Here is a 22,169-nt window from a genome sequence, read left to right as displayed (position 1 = left end):
CACCGATGTCAGTGTTTCCAGGGTTATGCTTCCACTTTCTCACACAGGCTGTCGCTGGGTTATGTGGCCACTCCCCGGAGAAGCGCAATGGGGTGGGGCCAGCAGGACTGGCGGCAGGAAGACGCCAGCCCTCTAAGGGGCTTCAAACTTCAGTAAATGACACATTTAGAGTCTAAACACATGAAATATAGTCTATTTTCTTTTGATTCACTGTAACAACATTAACCATTTAGATGAGCTGCACATCTGGGTACGCTTGGGCCTCTCTGTCGTATGTGACTGTGATTCCTTTTTTTTTTTTTTAAGTTTTTTTCTTGAGAGAGAGTGTGCACACAAGCACGCATGAGCGGGAGGAGGGGCAGTGGGAGAGGGAGAGAGAGAAGCAGACTCCCCACTGAGCAGGGAACCTGATATGGGGCTCAGGATACCGGCATCATGACCCGGGCCCAAGGCAGACCCTTAACCCACAGAGCCACCCAGACACCCCTGGATCTATTACTTTTTAAACTTAGACATTAACAAAACCATCCAAGATTCACTTTTTTGTAGGAAATTGAACGTTGATCCTACATTTTCTCCATTGAAAGAATTTTTTTTTTAAGATTTTATTTATTCATGAGAGACACAGAGACAGAGGCAAAGACACAGGCAGAGGGAGAAGCAGGCTCCCTGTGAGGAGCCTGAAATGAGACTCAATCCTAGGATGCTGGGATCATGACCTGAGCCAAAGGCAGATGCTCAACCACTGAGCCACCCAGGTGCCTGGAGAGAAAATTTTTAATTTAAAAAAAAAAAAAAGTTATCTACTGCTAAGGATTGTATCCATTACCTTAAGAGGGCCCCACAGGCCCATTTATCTATGTGCTAAACTGCTCACAGAACCTTCTTGTTAACAGATCTGCTGCTAGGCACATAATTCAGTTGGGTTCTAAATACCGACTATTCTTTTTTTTTTTTTTTTTTTTTTTTAATTTTTTATTTATTTATGATAGTCACAGAGAGAGAGAGAGAGAGAGGCGCAGAGACACAGGCAGAGGGAGAAGCAGGCTCCATGCACCGGGAGCCCGACGTGGGATTCGATCCTGGGTCTCCAGGATCGTGCCCCGGGCCAAAGGCAGGCGCCAAACCGCTGCGCCACCCAGGGATCCCCCGACTATTCTTTTTCAAGATTTGATTGAACATGGTAATATCACTCTTCTTAGAACAAGTGTTGAATAGGCAAATAATATACATGACTGTTGCCTAAACAAAATAAAATATAGAAAAAAAATCCTTAAAAAGAATAAACATACACCAAATTAAGGGATAGAGAACTGTAAGTTAGCTCCTCTTTATCCTCCTGAAAATCTAACATTATGATTCAGAAAAAGTAAAAATAAAGTTTGCCCTAACATGACTGATTCATTGCTACGTTTTTTTTGCTTTGCTATAATAATACCATTCCAGAGCAAAATTAGTGTTAATTCATATGCCACCATTAGCTCAATTAAAATGAGCTTAAAAAAATAAGTATTCACAGAAAACCATTGTATGCCAGATAAAATTACAAGATGTTTTTAAAAATCACAAGCGTTACAACTGTCTTTAATCTAGTGGCTGACAGTTTATCTGCCAATTTTGGTCTATAAAATATCCATGTTCCCTTTACTGCTGTATTCACATATTTCTTTGCTGTTTCTTACCCGTGATGCGTCTCCCTCCTGCTTAATCATATCCATTCCAGGCAGCTGGTTTGGGAAAAGGTTGCCTCCCCTCAGAGCAGGATCATTAACCTGAGGGCACAAGACAGGACATTGGCTATAGTCAGTAGGACATCCAAAAGTGTACTAGGAGCAAGCAAGCCATCAAACCTCCCTCCTCGTCTTGGTCATCAGGATTAGAATGATGGGGAAAGACGGCTACGTGGAAACGGCTCCACCCCTGTACCTACTCTCCCATGCTTAGGTTTTCAGGGGAGTATGGAGGAACAAGAAATTACTTACACTGCCTTCAAAATTAAAGTCTGCATTCTGTGTAGAGATTTGACAGATGATAATACTGGAAACATTATCATGACTTAACAGGTTTGCCCTTTCAGTGGGTTCAAATTAGACCCATGATTCAAATGTGGGCCTTTAAAGCCATCTGAGAAGCTCCTAATACCTTCATTGTTTAGGCAAGTTGTTGATTAGCAAGAGCAAGTCTGAGTACCCAACAGTGCTGAATTTTGTGAATTTTCTACAACCAAATGAACTATTCATTAGCATTCATACAATTCTTGCACAAATTACAAAGGTACAAATACTAATACTGTATATAGGTGGCAGTTGTAATTCTTGGGTTTCCAAATTAATTCTGATATTCAGAAAGTTTAAATCTATGCAAAAGACCCGGGCAGCCTGGGTGGCTCAGCGGTTTAGCGCCGCCTTCAGCCCAGGGCGTGATCCTGGAGACCCGGGATCGAGTCCCACGTCGGGCTCCATGCATGGAGCCTGCTTCTCCCTCTGCCTGTGTCTCTGCCTCTCTGTGTGTGTGTCTCTCATGAATAAATAAAATCTTAAAAAAAAAAAAATCTATGCAAAAGTTCCTACACAGAAGCAATGTGGATTATTAAAAATGCACCAGTTTACTTCCAGGCTGGCTGAGTGGGACTCCTGGTAGGCTAGACCATCTCAGTGTCTGTTGCTTTGTATCGCTTCCCTAGAAAGCAAACCAGGAACCACCACTGGCTCCTTTTTGTAGAAAATTCAAAATCAACACTATGTTTTCTCCACTGAAAAGATAAAAGTGTATCTTTAATTATATCTGTTTTTAATTTACCCAAAAAGGCATTTAGCCACCATCAGTTCAATTACAAGAAGTGCAAATTATCACACACAGAGAGCTTTCTTAAATTGAAAGGGCTTTAAATTTTCTCATGCACCACTCTGCATTTTTATTAATATCTTTTTGTAGAATAAAACATTGAGACATTGTAAAATTTACTAATCATGGTTTACCAACATCAGCTTAAACAGACCTAATCAAACTCTGAATCTTTCACCATTTTCACAATTATGATCTAACTGAAACACAAGTTCTGTCAGTGACTTATTAAGTCATTTAAACTTTACATGCCTTGATTTCCATGTATGAAATAAGACTCAGAGTCCTTGCCACATCTCTACTTTGCATGGACTACCGAGGTAGTAGGATGCCAAGCATTCGGTGCCCTTTAGAAATGAGGTCTTCTGTAAACATAATTAAAAATTATTAACTAATATCTTGGAGATCCCTGGGTGGCCCAGCGGTTTAGCGTCTGCCTTCAGCCCAAGGCGTGATCCCGGAGACCCAGGATCGAGTCCCACATCGGGCTCCCTGCATGGAGCCTGCTTCTCCCTCTGCCTGTGTCCCTGTGTCTCTGTGTCTCTCTCTCTCTGTGTGTGTGTCTCTCATGAATAAATAAATAAAATGTTTAAAAAACAAACAAACCCTAATATCTTTACCTGTGGATCAGCTACCACTGACTGAATCCCAGGCTGGCTACCTGAGATATCAATGCTTTGAGTCTCTTTGATACCAGGTGAAGCTGGTATGCATTTGTCTTACTCAGAATTAGTCTTTAGCAGAATTCTTTATTTATTTTTTAAGATTTTATTTATTCATGGGACACACACACACACACACACACACACAGGCAGAGACACAGGCAGAGGGAGAAGCAGGCTCCATGCAGGGAGCCTGGTGTGGGACCCAACCCCCAGGATCAGGTCCTGGGCCGAAGGCGGCACTAAACTACTGAGCCACCCAGGCTGCCCAAGCAGAATTCTTTAAAAAATATTGACCAGAAAACCACAGCACTCACAGCCCCAAGATAATAAAGAATAGTTTTCAGATGATTAGTGCCAGTCTCCCTGCACAAGTGAAGTATCATTTAAAGTTAATTGGATAGGGGGTGTGGAGAGTAGGAAATGAAGCTAATTGGATGGCTGGAAATTAGTTTGGCCTTTGGATTCATCTGGGTTTTTCGCTTAGGAGAAAATAAGTTCTTAAACTATCAATCCAAAATAAGGCTATTTAAGAAGTACATTTACCATTACATTTTTAGAGATTCACTTTAGTTATTGCTAAGTTCCTTAAATAAATTAAGTGGCAAAGTTCAGAAATATTTTAGAAGATCCTTGAGTAGTCAGGAATCCTTTCATGTTTATTTCATCATTGACAAGTATTTCTGTTAATCACACTAACAGGTTAAAGTAAGGTTGAGAAAACACTCATCAAAATAAATGTGGGAGTTGATGGCAGATGTTAAGTACATGGAAAGATACAGTGAATGCAGAAATAGACAAAAAGTTACGATCAGAAGACAAAGGTCTGCTTCTCAGGGTGCTCACCTGCTCGGGACCCATGGAGGACAGCCCCGACGTAGGCACGGAGGTCACTGAGGTCATGCTGATCTGTCCTGTCATCTGGTTCATGTTGTTCATCCCACCTGTGTTGGTCGCCATGGATACATTGATGTTCATATTGTTATTGTACATGCTGGTGTTTGCTTGTTGCCCAAAGTGTGGTGGGGACTGTTGTGAAAACATGCTAGAACATAAGGAAAAGATTAAAATGTCAAGAGTTGTGGGGCAAACAGGCAGGCAGTTTTGAGCACTTGCTCCTCAGGCATTTACTTCAGAATAAGTCCAGGCTGAAAGAATACAGAGTGGGGCAGCCAGCAGAGGTGAAGTCAGAAATGGTAGGGGAAGTACTCAATGAGGCTGCAGCGGTGATCACGCTCCTCTCTTTTCCTTACATCACCAGGAAGGTCTAGGGTTCTATTTTCCACTTTCACTTCTGCACCCAACAAGCTTTTACTTGTTTGCTTTTACTACAGGTACTAATAAAGGATGGCTTGTAGAGCACTGCCTTCCATAGCAGTTTCTAGCTTAAATTTGTGGGGTGCAGCCTTCTAAAGGGAGCGCCTTTTATTCCCAAGGAAAAGATATGCTAAGCTTTTGTAAATTCTGGTAACTTCTGCCGTAGGAAAAGTAAACTTCCTTACTTAGTAGTTTATTTGGCATTGCTTGCTGGAGCAAAAAAGTTAAGAAAAATACAGAAAAGATGGGACACCTGGCTGGCTTAGTTGGTAGAACCATGTGACTCTTTTTTTTTTTTTTAAAGATTTTATTTATTTATTCACGAGAGACACAAAGAGAGAGGGGGGGAGACACAGGCAGAGGGAGAAGCAGGCTCCATGCAGGGAGCCCGATGTGGGACTTGATCCTGAGACCCCAGGGTCACACCCTGAGCTGAAGGCAGATGCTCAACTGCTCAACCACCCAGGCATTCCAAACATGTGACTCTTGATCTCAGGGTTGTTAGTTTATGCCCCATGTTGGGGATAGAGCTTACTTAAAAAAAAAAAAAAAAAAAAAAAAAAAAAAAAGGAAAAATACAGAAAAGAGAGGTGGCCTACAGAAAGATTCCCTAGTGATCATTTATATCAAAAAGACACAGAAACACAGCATACCTGTTTCCACCCATATTCCCCTGCGCCCACCCATTCATGTCAGAGGAGGCCTGGTAGGCTGGATTAGCCTGAGACTGCTGCATCATGGGGCTCTGGGTATGTGCCATTCTGGGTGACATCAGAGGGCTCTGGGGTGTTGTCGCCCCAGTGAAGCCTGGATCAGGTTGCTGACTTATTCCTTAAAAAACAAAAACAGAAATCCAAAGGAGAGTGTTAGTTTTATTGCAGAGACTAAGCGGAAGAAAAGAGAACAAATTACATAGACATAAAAATTACTTTAAAAAACCTGATCATGTGTTGGTTAATAACATATATCTTCAACAGATTCCAAACTGGGATAAAATGCACGAAGCAAATTTCCCTATCTTGATTGCTTATGGTAGTTACAAGAGTGCTAAGAACCATGTTAATCACTGTGACTAGAGACGATAGAGAAAATACTGTTCCTTCCCCTTATCTTTCTCCAAATCAAGAATGAGTCAAAGAGGTGTATTTCTCTTTTACCTGAGACAGTCTTTAAATTTTTATATATGACTACAGATCTTTAAAAAAAAAAAAGATTTTATTTATTTATTCATGAGAGACTCAGAGAGAGAGGCAGAGACACAGGCAGAGGGAGAAGCAGGCTCCATGCAGGGAGCCTGACATGGGACTCGATCTCGGGTCTCCAGGGTCACAACCTAGGCCGAAGGCAGCGCTAAACCGCTGAGCCATCCGGGCTGCCCCAGATTGGAATGTTTAAACTTTAAATCAGATTGAACTTCAGCTATATAGAAGTTAACACATGTGGGATCCCTGGGTGGCGCAGCGGTTTAGCGCCTGCCTTTGGCCCAGGGCGCAATCCTGGAGACCCGGGATCAAATCCCACGTCGGGCTCCCGGTGCATGGAGCCTGCTTCTCCCTCTGCCTGTGTCTCTGCCTCTCTCTCTCTCTTCTCTGTGTGACTATCATAAATAAAAAAAAAATAAAAAATCATAAAAAAAGTTAACACATGTGAATAATTTTTTTATTGCATTAAGTCATTATTCTATGATGAAATCAATGCATTTTTAAAAAAACAAGTGACTGCATCATAATTAGCTGTTTCATCTCTCTAAAGGGCTCTACAGTACTTCAATGCTAAGTACAAGGAGCAAGAATCAGAAAAAAAAATTGAATGTAAGCTTCTTGTTCAGTTTAGAAACAAATGACATTTACACTAAAAGGAGAGAGGAACTTTTTAGGAGCCTTTTCAAAGTCATCAAAAAGGACACAGGAAAAAGAAGCTTTGAAACAAAGGTGGCAACTCAGGAAATTTCAAGTAGGACAGTAAAGGAAGTGCGCTTCTGCCTAGATATGTGCAATGTGCAGATTTAATTAGTACTTAGATTAGCTGTGAAAGAAAAGTCCATGATCACACAGAAGCTGCACAGTATCTGTTTCTTTAAAGAAACAGGAGACATGAATGTAGGCGCCACACAGACTTGATAGTTATTTATAGGTAACTGGCGAAAGACAGGTAAAATCATTTTGAATACTAACGTTAAAACAAGCAGTTACTTTTAACAATAATTCAACCATTAATTGAACATGACAGGTAAGCAAATATTAACATTTATGACATTACACATTTGTCTTTTAAGACGACATTAAGCTACACATTAACATGAAGAAAACCAAGAAGCCCTCCGCTGGGGTTTCTAGATCATGCTTTTGAGGAATTATCTATTCATTAAAGATTTGGCATCATCTTTTTTTCTAAAATTACAGAATGTCTAATACTTGCATTTACATAGGTCTTTCAACTTTTTGTATATATCTATTGATTTATTCAATAGATTTGTTCAGACTCAGAGGTTTTCAAAAACAAACATATACGCGTGCACCTGTGTTTACAGATGCTGACATAAAACACACACTCACACACATGGCTGATGGGACCAGACACATGCGTACTTCCTTCGGTCATTCTTAAAAGTCCTGCCCTCAGAGAAAAGGTGGTACCTGAGCTGAGAGACTGGTGGGCAGGGTGCTGGGCCTGGGGGCTCCCGCTAGGCCCCTGCTGCCCCCCACCCCCAAGCTAGCCAGACTCCTCTGGGAGCCATGCAAAAAGCTTTGTGAGAGGAGTGGAGACCCAGGACCAGGGGAACACTGGGGAGAAAGGACTGGTGAAAGGTTGTGGGGATGGAAGACCAGTACCGTAGTTTGGAGGAAACGGAAACTGCTGTGCATTTGCCTGGGGCATCCGGGGGTTGCTCAGAGTTGCTGGTAAGCCACCAGGAGCCACCATGCTCGAGGTCATGTTCAACCCTTGGCCTCTCATCATCAATGTTCGCTGCTGAACTTGCTGTTGCTGATGCATTTGTCTCTGTCGAAGATGCTGGTTCAGGATTTCCCTCTGTCTTTGGGCCAGCATCTGTGCATTAATAGGTGCCTAAAACGGGGGTGAGGTAGGGAATACGCAGAGGGAACAGTGGGGGAAGACACAGATGGAAAAACAAACTACCTATTAGAAACAGGACAAAATCATCTGGAAAATAAAATTATACAGAAAAAACACTTTAGGGTTGAATGACTGGTGGGTGAGAATGTGAGCTTCTACATCCTACAGAGATGATGTTTTTTTCTGAAATCTGCAATGATTTACATGGGTAAGTTCAATGTTCACTCGTAACTCACTGTGAGAGGCACAGTTAGCTAAAGCACCTCACACCACAGTCCTCTCTGTAAGACGAATGTCCTCTCTATAACCCTTAAAGATGGCAATTTGGATTCTCATTCAAGAGACATTCTGGTCTAGAGGAAAGCCAAATCATTTGTGCCAAAATGTGGCCCGAAGCACGTCAGAAGAGGCTGGACAGAGGCAGGAAGAAAGCAGGGAGCGTAGGGAGGGAGAGGGGGATAGGAACATACAAACAGGCTAGGGCAGTCCTCATTATCCATGGATTCCATACCAGTGAACTTACTTAGTAAAATTTATTTGAAGCCCCCAACTCCATATTCACAGCACTGCCATCATTTTATAGACATGTGCAGAGAGGCAAAAAAATTCGAGATGTCTAAGGTGTGTATCATTCCTACCCGAGGCTGAAAGGAGGCAACACTCTGCCTGTTTGTTTCAGCCTCATACTGTGAACGAAGCGTCCTTTGTGTAGACTGTTGAGTTCTGCATTTTTCACTCTGCTGTGCTTTCCCCCGTCATTTTGCTCTGTACGGTGCTTCCTAAGAGTAGCGCTACAGTGCTGCCAGTGTTCCTAAAGGCAAGAGGCTGTGATGTGCCTTATGGGAAAACATATTAGATGAGCTTCACTCAGGCAAGAGTCAGAGCGCTGTTGTCTCTGAGTTCAAGGGAACGGATCAATGATATATATTACATAAGGTGTTTTCAAACAGAAACATATATGACACATGGTTATGTACTGATAGACTGATGATGATGTCACCAGAGGCTGGAAGGACCCGAACCCTTTATTTCTCCTCTTCACTAATTCAGTGTTTGCTTTAACCTTAAGAATGCAACAAAAGTGGGCAGCCCTGGTGGCTCAGCGGTTTAGCGCCACCTTCACTCCAGGGCGTGATCCTGGAGACCCAGGATCCATTCCCACGTCAGGCTCCCTGCATGGAGCCTGCTTCTCCCTCTGCCTGTGCCTCTGCCTCTCTCTCCTCTCTGTGTATTCTCATGAATAAATAAATAAAATCTTAAAAAAAAAAAAAAGAATGCAACAAAAGTAAATAATGACAATTGACTGTAGCTGGCAGTGAAAATGGCAGTGTTTAGGAGGAAACTACAAAAGTGACAGGCTAGGTAGGGGCGCCTGGGTGGCTCAGTTGGTTAAGCGCCCTACTCTTGGTTTTAGCTCAGGTCGTGATCTCAGGGTTGTGAGATTGAGCCCCTAGGTGGGTTCTGTGCTCACTGAGGAGTCTGCTCGAATTTCTCTTTCCCTCTGCTTCTCCCCACAGTGTGCATGGGAGCTTGTATGTGCGTGCTCTCTCTCTCTCAAATAAATAAATCTTAAAAAAAAAAAAAAAGTGACAGGCTAAATGGACATCTGAATGACCTAAAAGATCCACCATGCTGATGTGGATTGTATGGCCTTCTGAGTTACTTTGCAAGGGATATCGAGGGGAAGAAATGACAGAGAAATTCAACAGACACTGGGCTGGACTGCTCCCTACCTGTGTTGGTACTCCAGGCCTCAGAGTCAAGTTCACATTTGAAACATTGCTGATTTGATTCATAAGTGGCTGGCGATTCTAAATACATACACACAGAAGAATCAATACATTTTTAAAACAATATATTTCACATCACCTTTCTGGAGAAATCACCCTCCCCAACACAACCTCTGAATGTCATTAGATACTGAAACCCTATGGTTTACAGCTGAATTCCCTTAAAAAGCTAATTACCAGTGAGGTTTCATATTGCTTATAACTGAGAAAGTATCTTGGACTGTTTACAGAAATCCATCTCAGCTTGTTTCAATGAGAATACATTTTCTTGAGCTAACTAGGTGTCCATAAGGCAGCACTGCTGCACCATTCAGCTAATAGTGACTATTTCTGTCCTGAGATAGGACTAAGGACAGGAGCTACTATTGTCCTGAGTGCTCACACTGGGTTAGAAACCACATGTGAAGTCCTTTTACTCATATACACATTGCACCACACCATACAACAGCCGTGTTTTACAAACAAGAAAACAGAGGTTCAGAGAGCTAGACTGTTAATAAATAATAGGGATGGCCAACAGAAGGACAGCTACTCTGTGCTACAGTGGAGTTAGTGGAGGAGGCGGGAGGGAAATCAGTAAAGCAGAAAAGAGCATGAGATGGAGGATCATCTTAGCAGGAATGAGATGAGTGTTAAGGCTTCTCCAAGGACACATGATGGTCATGCCATCGCACCTCAACCTGCCCCCCCACCCCCCACCTCTCCAGGCACCCATGAAGAGCACACCTGCTGTGCCTGGAGGCGATGCTGCAGCTGGAGCCTCAGCTGATTTGGCTGGTTCTGCACGAGGCCGGTGGGCCTGAGGCCAGGTCTGGGCTGCATGCGGAGTGTGGCATAGCTAGGCCGCTGTCCCATGGTATGAAAGTTGGGATCTTGCATGGGAGGATAGCTACCCTGCGCCATCTGTGCCTGAGACGCATACTGTTGCGGGAAAACTGCAGCCTTCTGCTCCAGCATGATGTTTGAGTCCTGACTTGAGAACTGTTCCGGATCTACTGCTTGGCTCTGAAGAGAAAGCCCCCAGATAACAAACAAACAAATAAATAAAACCACTAAAAACAGCAGAGTAAGTATAAGGTGATTTTTTCCTCACTGTCACGTCTGAAACTTGTTACACTGTACCAAACTACGCACAAAGGTACTAGCTTGACTCCACTTTTCTTCCTAGGGAATATCTTTGTTCGACATATCCAGGTTTGTGAGGAGAGAAGTGGGGTTGGGCCGACTCCCAGCCACACTTCTTCCAAGGGAAGGGAGAAGCAGGCCATGACTAGGGATGCCGCCTCCTCACTCTGCTAATCGGAGACAGACGCAGACTCTGAAATGCAAATGCTCCCTAGAAGTGTTACATTTTTTCACCAATTATTCATTCCCGTACCAATCACTATAATTAGACAACCACCTTGGTACCTAGCTGCCCACCACCGTTATTCCCATTTTGCGGATAACAAAAGCTGAGACCTGGAGATGCGAAGCAGGTTGCAGTAAGCCTATCTGGCTAGAGAAATAGTGGGTTCCAATCCAGTCTGTGATTCAGCAGCTGGGCTCTTCACCAGTGTGACACACTGCCTCTATGTAACTGTTTCCTGTGGCTGCCAGGATTCCCTGCATCTTTGCCACCTACCAGACATATTTAATGTGTTCGTCGTTCTTGGTTTCTAATGGCTACCTCATCTATCTGGGTGAGAATGAGGCAGGCGTGGAAAATCCAGAACTTCTGCAAGGGGAAGCACCTCAGACCCAGGTGGCTCCTGTGTGTCTGTATCTAGGGTATAAAGGCACACCTGGCCAATTCTCGTCTTCCTTCTACTTCTAGGAGTGATTGCTACAAAACCCGATATAAGGAGGGCAGAACCCAACAGCAAAAGCCATCTCTTAAACTTTTCTTTAGCTTAGTCATGTCCTAGGCCTTCCTCAGACCAGTCTATCCAAGTTAGAGTGGAGGCGTGGGCACCTCCCAGGACCCTGGGCTCACTGTCAGTGTGGCCCTGAGGCCCACCCAGGAGAACTAGGCCCACTGCCCTCTCCAGAGGAATGTTGAAAATGTGGATGGAACCTACCAGGGGAAACCATTCACTGTTCAATTACTGCTCTAACTACACCTACAGAAGTATCTCAGGACTTTAAATATTTGCCTCTCTGTAACAGGGAAGACATTTAATTAACTTCCATTTTTAAAGAAAACACACAACTCTGATGGGTATGAATAAATCCATTTGTATTCTCCATTTCCCGACTCCACTCAATAAACGTTTCTGTCATTCAGTTTAATAAGATGATATTATACTGACAATGGATGACAAATAGATAAAAAAAAAAAGACTAAAAATATTAATGATGAAACGACACTAGCACTGATAAAAAACAATGCTACAAGTCACCCGCCAATCCCAGTAGCCACACTTTTAAATGTCACTTGAACAAAACTCGAGCATGACAGTTCTGAAGGCTGGTTTCTAACTACCATAAAAGCAAAGCAAACTAGCCACACAGGAAATATTTAAATTCCATGCTCCCTTCTCGATTTACTTCAAGTTATTAGATCATGTAAGCTCTTAAGTCATTTCTTTCCATTCTGCTGTTCTCGATATGAATTGACAAGTCTTCACTCCCCCTTATGTCTGCTGGGCTGCAGGAATTACGACAATACTGTTTCTGTGCTTTAGAGAAGCCTCCAATGACTCTGCATCACCTTTCTGACATACCCTCCTGACATGCCGTGTCTGAGAAGTAGACTGGACATGGGAAGGTCCTTTTCAGCAATAAGGAATAAAGATGATTTGTGCTGAGAACAAAGGAAGACAGTACCACGACTGTGATCATTTTAAAAAAATCTGTTGCTGTTGCTACTCTTCACAAAGTAAGCCAGGGGGCCTGCTTCCCACAAAGTTAGCTGGGTAGCCAGACAGAGAAGATACTATACTATTACACAAGACTGTATTAGGTTGCTTATTATATTGCTATAAAGCCCTCTTAAAGCAGAGAATTACTTGAACTGACTTAAATTATCAGGAGGAGGAAAGCTAAATAAACATGTGAAGACTAGTTAACTTCCTTATATTCCCATTTATGCTGAAATATCCCCCAAATTATTGTGGGTTCCACCCACACAAAGGTAAAAATGACTAATTAACTGCAGCTACCTCTAAAATGACTTCTGCTAACTCACTGCAAGGTGGTTTTTTTTTTTTTTTTTTAAGATTTTATTGATTTATTCATGCGAGACACAGAGAGAGACAGAGGCAGAGACACAGACAGAGGGAGAAGCAGGCTCCATGCAGGAAGCCCGATGTGGGGCTTGATCCCGGGTCTCCAGGATCATACCCTGGGCTGAAGGCGCTAAACCGCTGAGCCACCCAGGGATCCCCACAAGGTGTTTTTGTAGCACAATAGCTTCCTATCACCAGCCGACAAATGTCAAGATTAACAGGATGTCATGTCATGGATCCTGACTGGTTCTTCAGACGAAAGGATTCTAGGTCATAGAGCAGCAATGCTCTGTTCCTGACTTGCCTGTTTTCTGCCCCTTGTGTGTCCCTCCCTGTCATCAGGTGAGCTGGCCTCGACTCTGCGTTTCAGTTCAATAACCCAAATTATATGTAAAGCACACTTTCAGTATTTTCCGCTCTTGGGCTAAAGTTGATGTGGGAGTAACAAGGAAGGGGAGAAAAGAAAACAGCATTGGCTTGTCAGGAGGTAAAGAAGTATTCTAAAAAGTGGCCTGCAGGTCATCTGTAAACCAAAGAAAATGGATAACTTTGTCTCCACACGAGTGCTCAGCCCCATCGGCCTCCCTCTGTGCGTACCTGGCTGACCAGCTCGGGTATTCCGAGAGCCCTGTCAATCTCTTCCAGTCCATCGAAATTCCGCAAGGCTAAATAGAGCTGGTCCAGGAGAGCTCCTTCATCACTCGGAGATTCTGCTGCAGGATGTGGACACAGCAAGTCATCTGGAGAGCTGCCAAACGGCTGCCTGTAAAAAGACAAACATCATCATTTTGGGCCCATGGAAAGGTAGTTGATTAGAGAGTATTTTTTTTTTTCCCTCTTAATGACAAAAGTTGATGGAAGTCAACCAGTTGACTTCCAGGGTCTTTGTGATAAAATACATATGAGCCAGTCATAGAACAAAATGACAACTCACAGTAACAGGCACACTTTATTCTGGGCCCAACACAGGCCAGACTCAAATCAAGGCATCTAATGTATGATTTTTGTTTTTATTGCCCCCACTTTAAACCTGGCAAAGCTAAATAAGTAACTGTGTAATCATCTTGTAATAAGAAAAATACTTCTAAAAATAAAAAGACAGACAAGTAAAGCTGGCAAAGCTGTGACTTAGGGAGGTTAAGCCACGTGTTGGCGACCACATGAGCAGACACTGCAAAGCTGGGATTTCAGCACAGACCTCTGTGGTTTCAGGGCCTACCTGATTACTGTATTTCCACAAATATACACTGATTTCTCAAGCACATTGGCATTTACTTTGCCCTGAAGTAATCAACGGATTTTTCTGAACTTTAGTAGGAAAGATGAACTTGATTGAACAGTCTTATTTCATACAAGGCTGTGAGGCCCCACTTGGGAGAGACTAGAGATCTAAGCATAAAAGCTACATTAATTTCTTTGAATTCAGCTGTCGTTAGACTAACTTTGGCTGGACTAATAGGAAATTTTTTAGTCACACACAGGCAGGTCTTGTGAACATTTATTTTATTTTATTTTTAAGATTTTATTTATTTATTCATGAGACACACATAGAGAGAGAGACAGAGAGAGGCAGGCAGAGACACAGGCAGAGGGAGAAGCAGGCTCCACGCAGAGACCCTCATGTGGGACCTCATCCCAGGTCTCTAGGATCACACCCTTGGCCGAAGGCAGGCACCAAACTGCTGAGCCACCAAGGGATCCCTATTGTGGACATTTATTAAAGCTGGAGTGTGGCTCTTGGCCATTCTGAGTTAGATGGTCAAGAAAAGGAGATTATGAATGTACAATTTTTTTTTGTTACGATATAAGGTCATAGGTGATAGAAGTGTAACACTAAACTCCAAACTCTATGGTATATAAAACTCCTATACTTTAAATTAAATGACAAGTTGAGGAAGTTGTTTAAAAAGAGCTTCTGAGTTACTTTAGTATCAGAAGGAAAATGACACTTGTATTTTGCCTAGATAGTCTGATTTGTAAGAGTTACCATATGATGTTTTGGAGAAAAGAAAAGTTTACAAGTAAGTAACCTTATTCTTAGGCAAGTGAGAATAGGTCCATCAATTTCTAACCCAATTTCATATGCCATGTTTTCTAAAGACAGCTTAATATGCCACTCTGGCCTAGAATCCTGAAATGTCATTAAAGCCAACAATTAATTTCAAACAGTTATAATGCAGTGCGTTAAAAAACAACAACAACAACAACAACTTACTCTCCATTTATTCCCAATAACTTGTAAAGAAAATCACCCAATTAAGTGTACCCTCGACGTCACTGCTCACTTGCTATGCCTGGTTCTAAGCCCACATTCCCACTGCCTCTGAGGCCTGCAACCTGGCTGTGCGGCCACAAGCACAAGCCAAGCGGGTGTGCTGCGCAGCCAGCCAGTTCCATTCAAACGTTCCTGCCTTGCTAAAGGCAACAGATGCTCCTGGGGTCTTATGCTTCGCTGTTCTGGGGCCTTTCCTACACCTGCCTCTTCTCCCTATCATTGTGTTGCTTCTCAGTAAGACATCATTACTGGAAATGTTTCCTCTTGCCCTTCCTGCTTCTCTGGCATCCGCTCTCTCCGAGAATTAAGTTTTTTAAACACAAGTGTGATCAGATCACTCTGCTGCTGCTCCACTTAGGGAGTGGGAGGAAGGAGCAGATGTAGAAAAGAAAGCAGCCAACAAGGAGGAGAAAAACCACAGAACCGCATGTCACAGAAGCAACAAGAGGAGGGCATTCCCCAAAGGAGTAACCAACATTTGGAGGTGGTAAATTTCGTGGAAAAAAAAAAAAAAAAAGAGTTCAGGTCAGCCGAGAGTGGATGCTGTCTACTTACCAGATCGCTTATACCTGGACCTCATTCCCCAAAGTTGCTAGTGAATTAAGGCAGTAAAGGATTTTCTTTGTCTAGTTTTATTTCCTAATTTTCAAATTGTTTCTTCCCACATAAGCACACCCCTTCACTGATGACAAGATAAGGCGAAGTCTACTCTCTTAACTCTGGGAAGGCTGCGGGTTCCACACAAACCCAGACTCTCCAGTTTTGTATCAGACTGAAAACTAGTGTCAGAAGGAAAGGGAGGCACAGTTGCCCTTTGCAAGACAACTCTACCCTAGGGAAGATATATCCAAATGCATAAAGAAAAAAACAAACCAATGCAAAAGTTTATTTGCATTTAAAACAATTTCCAGGATAATAAAATAATCCATTCTTGTTCCTTGCTTTTCCTAATTAGAAACTTTACTGAGTTGGCTTCAAATTCCCACTTCAACTCTCCAGGAAAATGTCTAAGTCTCTGATCAGGTGGTGGTGGTAGAATTTAAGGACACATACATTTTGGTAAAGCCCAACCTTTTCACACCCAACGTCTACAACTTCCCTGTGAGCCCCAGCCACCCTAGGCAATCGATCTTTTTCCAGGAGATGCCTTTCATACTACTATGAGGCAAGACCTGTCATTCCATGATTCCTCCTCTCTTTTCCACTTAAAAGTGATACTGGTATTTATGATAAAAATGTCAACTTTAGATTGTACCCAGTGAGGAGATCTTAAGTCTCTTTGTTGGCCTACTAGTTGAAACTACATAGGTTCAGTAAATTTCCAGCTGATGAAAATAAAGGCTCCAGATCTAGCCAGGGTATCATACCTTATACTCAGAAAAATACATTGCATTGTGGCTTGAAACAATGATAAATTTGGGCATACCATGACTTCTCTCACTTCCCTTAGAGACACCCTAATATGGCTGGCTTGTGGAAAAAACACCGATCCAGACTTCTAATCCTAACTTTATAAATGCCTACTTATTACCCTGCATTTTGGGCAATTACAAATACAGTTACAATCTAGACAGTGTCTGACACAAAACAAGGATGAAATTCAAAGGAATAAAGGAAAGAACACAAACAGGCCATAGGCTGGTGCAAAATGATTAAGTTATAAGCTGGCAAAAGATAAATCTATCGCCAATAGAAACCTCACTTTTTTTTTTAATTTTTATTTATTTATGATAGTCACAGAGAGAGAGAGAGGCAGAGACACAGGCAGAGGGAGAAGCAGGCTCCATGCACCGGGAGCCCGATGTGGGATTCGATCCCGGGTCTCCAGGATCGCACCCTAGGCCAAAGGCAGGTGCCAAACCACTGCGCCACCCAGGGATCCCCTCACTTCTTGAAATCTACACTTTTATTTACGAACTAGCAAAAGAGTACGGTTGGCGATAAGGAGAGGAGTAAGGTCAGTTCTAAGCTCTTGTTTGAGAAACCCTACAGTTACCATTACTTTTCATATCTTCAAAATTTCACAAAAAGTAACAGCTACTACATGATAAGAAATAAACAAAAGGAACTTTATTTAGATGTATTGCAAACCAAAGAAAACCAAATTAACTCAGAAATTTTGAACTTAATGTGAAAGCAAGTTTTTCAAGGAAGGCAGCTATTGTATTTCAAGAGGAAAAAACACTTTTATAAATCTAACAGAAAGCTTCAAAAAATCATCCATAAATATGGGGCTATATTTCAAACATCTCTTTTACATACTACATCAAGGAAAATAAGACACAATGGAATTAGAGAAAATGGAAATTCAGCTATAAATACATGAATATGACAATATGTTTGAGATCTAAGGACTAACCTGCAGTCTTTTTGAAATGTGTACCTAAACTAATACTGGGATTAGAAAACATTACAAACCTACCCCTAAACAGGTAGGCAGTAAAACTATAAAATGTTAATGATGATACTTAGGGAAGGGGATTTCAAAAAAGGGGATGCTTTTCTTTTCTTTTCAAAGAGAAATGTGGTTAGAACCTTTGTTATCCATCACTTCCGAATATCTAAGACAGTAAGATTACCATAAAGTTGGTCATAAATTTCTTCCCAGCTGTATTATTTAGAATGAAGATGGAGGATGAGGGGCTGGAAAAACTGAAATAGCTTTAAAGGTGATGAAAATGTTATGTTCTGTCCACACAGTTCTCATACAAAGAACACTGCCACAGCGTAACCAGAGGAACGGCAGCACAGGGGCGGCGCCCGGTCACAGAAGCTTGCCCAGCAAACGGAACGCGCTTACTGTCTTCGGGCTCAGCACGAACTCCGGCCCTCTTCCATCTTAACAGAATGCTCATCTGCTTGGGCAACAGTGAAAATCCTAACTTCGGGCCTAGTATTCTCTAGGAACTAATCTTTGACGTTTCATTCAAAACAACTATCAGGTGCTGGATTTAATTTCTGTGCTACATTTTTATGATGTGCAAGTTTCCATGGAAATGGGTGGCTTTTCAACATATCAAATAAACAGATTTAGAAAAAACATAACACTCGCTGACACTTTGAAATTATACTCAAAGAACTGGAAGAACCCTGAAAAAGTACTACTTCCAAGTATGACTACAGCAGTTATTTGCACGATGCCCTACCCCCCAGCCGACCCAGGGATGGAGGCTGCATGTCAGCTCCGGGGCTAGTCCCAGGAGAGCCACAGCGACCGCACCTGGTTCTTGCTCTGTCTGCCCTTCTGCTGCCTCATTTCTGCTCAGCGTGCAGTGGGAGGGCCAGCAATGCTGGATCTTCTGGGGCTCCTCAGAAATGCAGAGCCTTGGGCCCCATTAAAAGGTGTGTTTATCTTGTAATGAGACCCCAGAGGTGATTCATAGGCACTGTAGGGTTTGGAAACACTAGTTTCTCCCCTTCAGTGAAAAGAATATAGCTGGTAAGCAACCAACCTTCCTTTATCTCCTTGAGATAGTTATTAAACACTTTCTTTTCTTTTCCTCTTTTAAAAGAATATTTATTTGAGAGAGAAAGAGAGAAAGTGCACACATGCGCAATACAGACAGACAGCACCTACAAGTAGGGGGAGCAGCTCGATCCCAGGACCCCAGGATCATACCTGAGCTGAAGGCAAGACACTTAACCGACTGAGCCACCCAGGTGCCCCTTCCTAATCTTTTCTTTCAGTGAAATAACTAGCCCCTGACTTTTCCTCATGTGTCTTACTGCTGGGTTCATATTCATCTTTTGATATTTTGTTTTTAAATTTCACTGAATCTCCTGAAACCTTTACTTTACCTAAAGATACAGAAAGGAAGATGGACACCACACCACTATTCCAAGCTGTACAATGCTGACTGTGACAAAAGTGTTACATCTTGGGAGTAGGACTCACTCTGAAACTCACTTTTTTTTTTTTTTTTTTTTTAAAGATTTATTTAGGACAGCCCAGGTGGCTCAGCAGTTTAGTGCCACCTTCCGCCCAGGGCGTGATCCTGGAGACCCGGGATCAAGTCCCACATCAGGCTCCCTGCATGGAGCCTGCTTCTCCCTCTGCCTGTGTCTCTGCCTCTCATGAATAAATAAATAAGAAATCTTAAGGAAAAAAAAAGATTTATTTATTTTAGAGAGAGTGAGCATATGCATGTGAGTGTGGGTAGGGGCAAAGGGAGAGGAAAAGAAGCCTAAACAGACTTCCCGCTGAGGACGACACCCCACTCCAAGCTCAATCTCACTACCCTGGGATCATGACCTGCGCCAAAACCAAGAGTTGGATGCTCAACTGACTGATCCACCTAGGTGTCATTGAAACCTGTATTTTTTAAAAAACAAGTAAGAAACTCTGGAAATGTACTCTACTTTTATGAAATTTCAGAAACACAGTTGACTTTAATTATCTGTGAATTTGATAAAAATATTACATAATTTTAAACTAGAATAATCTCCAGAGGACAAATGCTGTCTGCAATAGGGTCCTCACTGAGCCTTCAATTCCAACTCTTTATATATGAACCTCAAGACCAAACTGCATAGTTTAAGTTCTCTTCTTTTTTTTTTTTTTATGATTTTATTTATTTATTTCAGAGAGTGAGTGAGCATGAGTGTGGGAGGAGGCAAGTCAGAAGGAGAGATAGAAGCATTCAGTGGGGAGCTCAACCTGGGGCTCGATCCCAGGACCCTGGGATCATGACCTAAGCTGAAGACAGATGCTTAAGCAACTGAGCCACCCAGGCGCCCCTAGTTTAAAAGTTTTCTTTCTTTTTGTTTTTTAAAACATTTTATTTATTCATGAAACACAGAGAGAGAGAGAAAGAGAGAGAGAGAGAGGCAGAGACACAGGCAGAGGGAAAAGCAGGCTCCATGCAGGGAGCCCGATATGGGATTCGATCTTGGGGCTCCAGGATCAGGCCCTGGGCTGAAGGCAGGTGCTAAACCGATGAGCCACCTGGGCTGCCCTAGTTTAAGTTTTCTAACAAATTTACTTCCAGCAAAACACTGCTCACATTCTTTAGTTCCTACATTGTCTTCTGGCTTAGGCTTCTTTTTTTTTTTTTTTTTTAAAGATTTTATTTACTTATTTGAGAGAAAGAGAGTGAGAATAAGCAACAAGGAGGAGCAGAGGGAGAGGGAGAAGCAGGCTTCCCACCAAGCAGGGAGCCCAACATGGGCTCAATCCCAGAACCCTGAGATCATGACCTGAGCTGAAGGCAGACATTTAACCAACTGAGCCACCCAGGCTTCCCCTGGCTTAGGCTTCCATTTCTCTGCGTAGGGGCTCTCTGCTCACCTACACAGCCAAGTGGTACCATCACCTAGGGCTCAAGGTTATCTGGGCAACATCTGCTTTCAGTGCTCTACTTAATGAGATTATGCATATAACATAATTGTAATGTTGGCTTTCCAAGGAATAATGGGACTCTCAAAGAGGCAAACACAAAACAAAACAGAAACCATGTGTATGAGCTAAAACTTGAACATCCTGAGCCACTGGTGATAGGTGTGTTTTTATCCATAAAGCAGTAAGAGTTGGGGCTTTGGGTCAAAGGAAAATAAAAGAGTTAACTGAAGGCTGCTGGACTGAACTGAGGGAACCTAGAGTAGACCCCCCACCTCTGGCAGAGAGCACTGCAAATTCGCTTTTAAGAAAAGTGTCCACAATTTCAACCTTAGATGTTTCACTGACCAAGATGAACTTATGAACTTCCAATGCAAGATTACCAAAATACTAAGGGAAACAGGCCTTCACGAGCAAGAGTCAATATTGGATTTAGACCTCTAAGAAATCTAGATATTCAAATTATCAGATAAAGAAATATAATGCTTAAAGATATAAAGATGGAATCACAAAAATAAGCAAATAATGAGACTGAAAAGCAGACCAGGCAAATAAAACTTTCAGAAATGAAAAACAGGAGCAACTGTGTGGCTCAGTTGGATAAGCATCTGACCTTCAGCTCAGGTCATGATCCCAGGGTCCTGAGATGGAGCCCTGAGTCAGGCTCCCTGTTCAGCGGAGAGTCTGCTTCTCCCTCTCCCTCTGTTCCTCTTCATCACTTGTTCTCGCTCACTCTTTCTTAAATAAATAAATAAATAAAATCTTTAAAAAAATAAAGAAATGAAAAATGTATTTGGACTAAATAGAGCTGAAGAGATGAAAATTAAGGAACTGGATAATATTATCATGATATAGTACTGAGAGAGGAGATGGAAAATCCACAGGTTAAGAAATATGGAGAGTAGAATTTATTTTGGGGGGCGGGAGGGCAAAGAATCTTTTTTTTTTTAATTTTAAGATTTCTTATTTATTTATTTATTCATGAGAGACACACAGAGAGAGGCAGACACATAGGCAGAGGGGGAAGCAGGCTGCCTGTGGAGAGCCCAATGCAGGACTTGATCCCAGGACCTAGGGATCACAACCCGAGCCAAAGGCAGACGCCCAACCACTAAGCCACCTAGGCGTCTCGGGAAAGAGAATCTTGAGTTGGCTCTGCATTCGATCTCACGACCCTGACTGAGATCATGACCTGGGCTGAAATTAAGAACTGGACACTTATCCAAATGAGCCATCCAGATGTCCCTGGAGGGTAAAAATTTTAAAAAGCCAGTGTAGGCAGAGAAGGTGTAAGATATGTCTAACCAGAATCCCAGAAGGAAAGAATGGAGAAAATGGCGAGGGGGTAGTACATAAAGAGATAATGGCTATAAATCTTCCAGAACTGATGAGAAAAATCAATAATCTACAAATTAAAAAAAGTACAGCACATACCAAATACCAAGCAGTATAAATAAATCCACATCCAGACACCCTGTAGTAAAGGTACAATACAGAAAATACATAGAATATTTCAAAAGCAGCTAGAGGGAAAAGATCACCCACAAAGAAATGAAAAGTATTAGACTGATAATCAGAACCAAAAAATCTCTATCAAACATGATCACATCCCAATTCCTTTTTCAAAAAACTTTTTCAATGGCTTAATGAAAAAAAGTATGA

General features: G+C 42.3%; 1 protein-coding gene across 12 annotated transcripts in view; it reads right to left on the bottom strand.

The window, feature by feature from the left end:
* NCOA2 (nuclear receptor coactivator 2) overlaps positions 1–22,169 on the bottom strand; it is a 297,105-nt gene that overhangs the window by 7,202 nt on the left and 267,734 nt on the right. For 11 of the 12 annotated variants that reach the window (XM_055318183.1, XM_055318176.1, XM_055318178.1 and 8 more), the window contains 7 exons: positions 13,495–13,660; positions 10,415–10,693; positions 9,632–9,709; positions 7,655–7,889; positions 5,477–5,654; positions 4,353–4,551; positions 1,683–1,772 (listed from right to left, as the gene is read on the bottom strand). In XM_055318183.1, the coding sequence (XP_055174158.1) occupies positions 1,683–1,772; positions 4,353–4,551; positions 5,477–5,654; positions 7,655–7,889; positions 9,632–9,709; positions 10,415–10,693; positions 13,495–13,660 (1,225 nt within the window). The remainder of the gene's footprint in view (positions 1–1,682; positions 1,773–4,352; positions 4,552–5,476; positions 5,655–7,654; positions 7,890–9,631; positions 9,710–10,414; positions 10,694–13,494; positions 13,661–22,169) is intronic. The other variant, XM_055318184.1, reaches the window with a different exon arrangement.

This window comes from Nyctereutes procyonoides, unplaced genomic scaffold (assembly GCF_905146905.1).
Source record: "Nyctereutes procyonoides isolate TBG_1078 unplaced genomic scaffold, NYPRO_anot_genome, whole genome shotgun sequence".
NCBI lineage: Eukaryota > Metazoa > Chordata > Mammalia > Carnivora > Canidae > Nyctereutes > Nyctereutes procyonoides.
The sequence above is the reverse complement of the archived record's forward strand: the minus strand, read 5'-3'. Positions and strand labels throughout refer to the sequence as shown.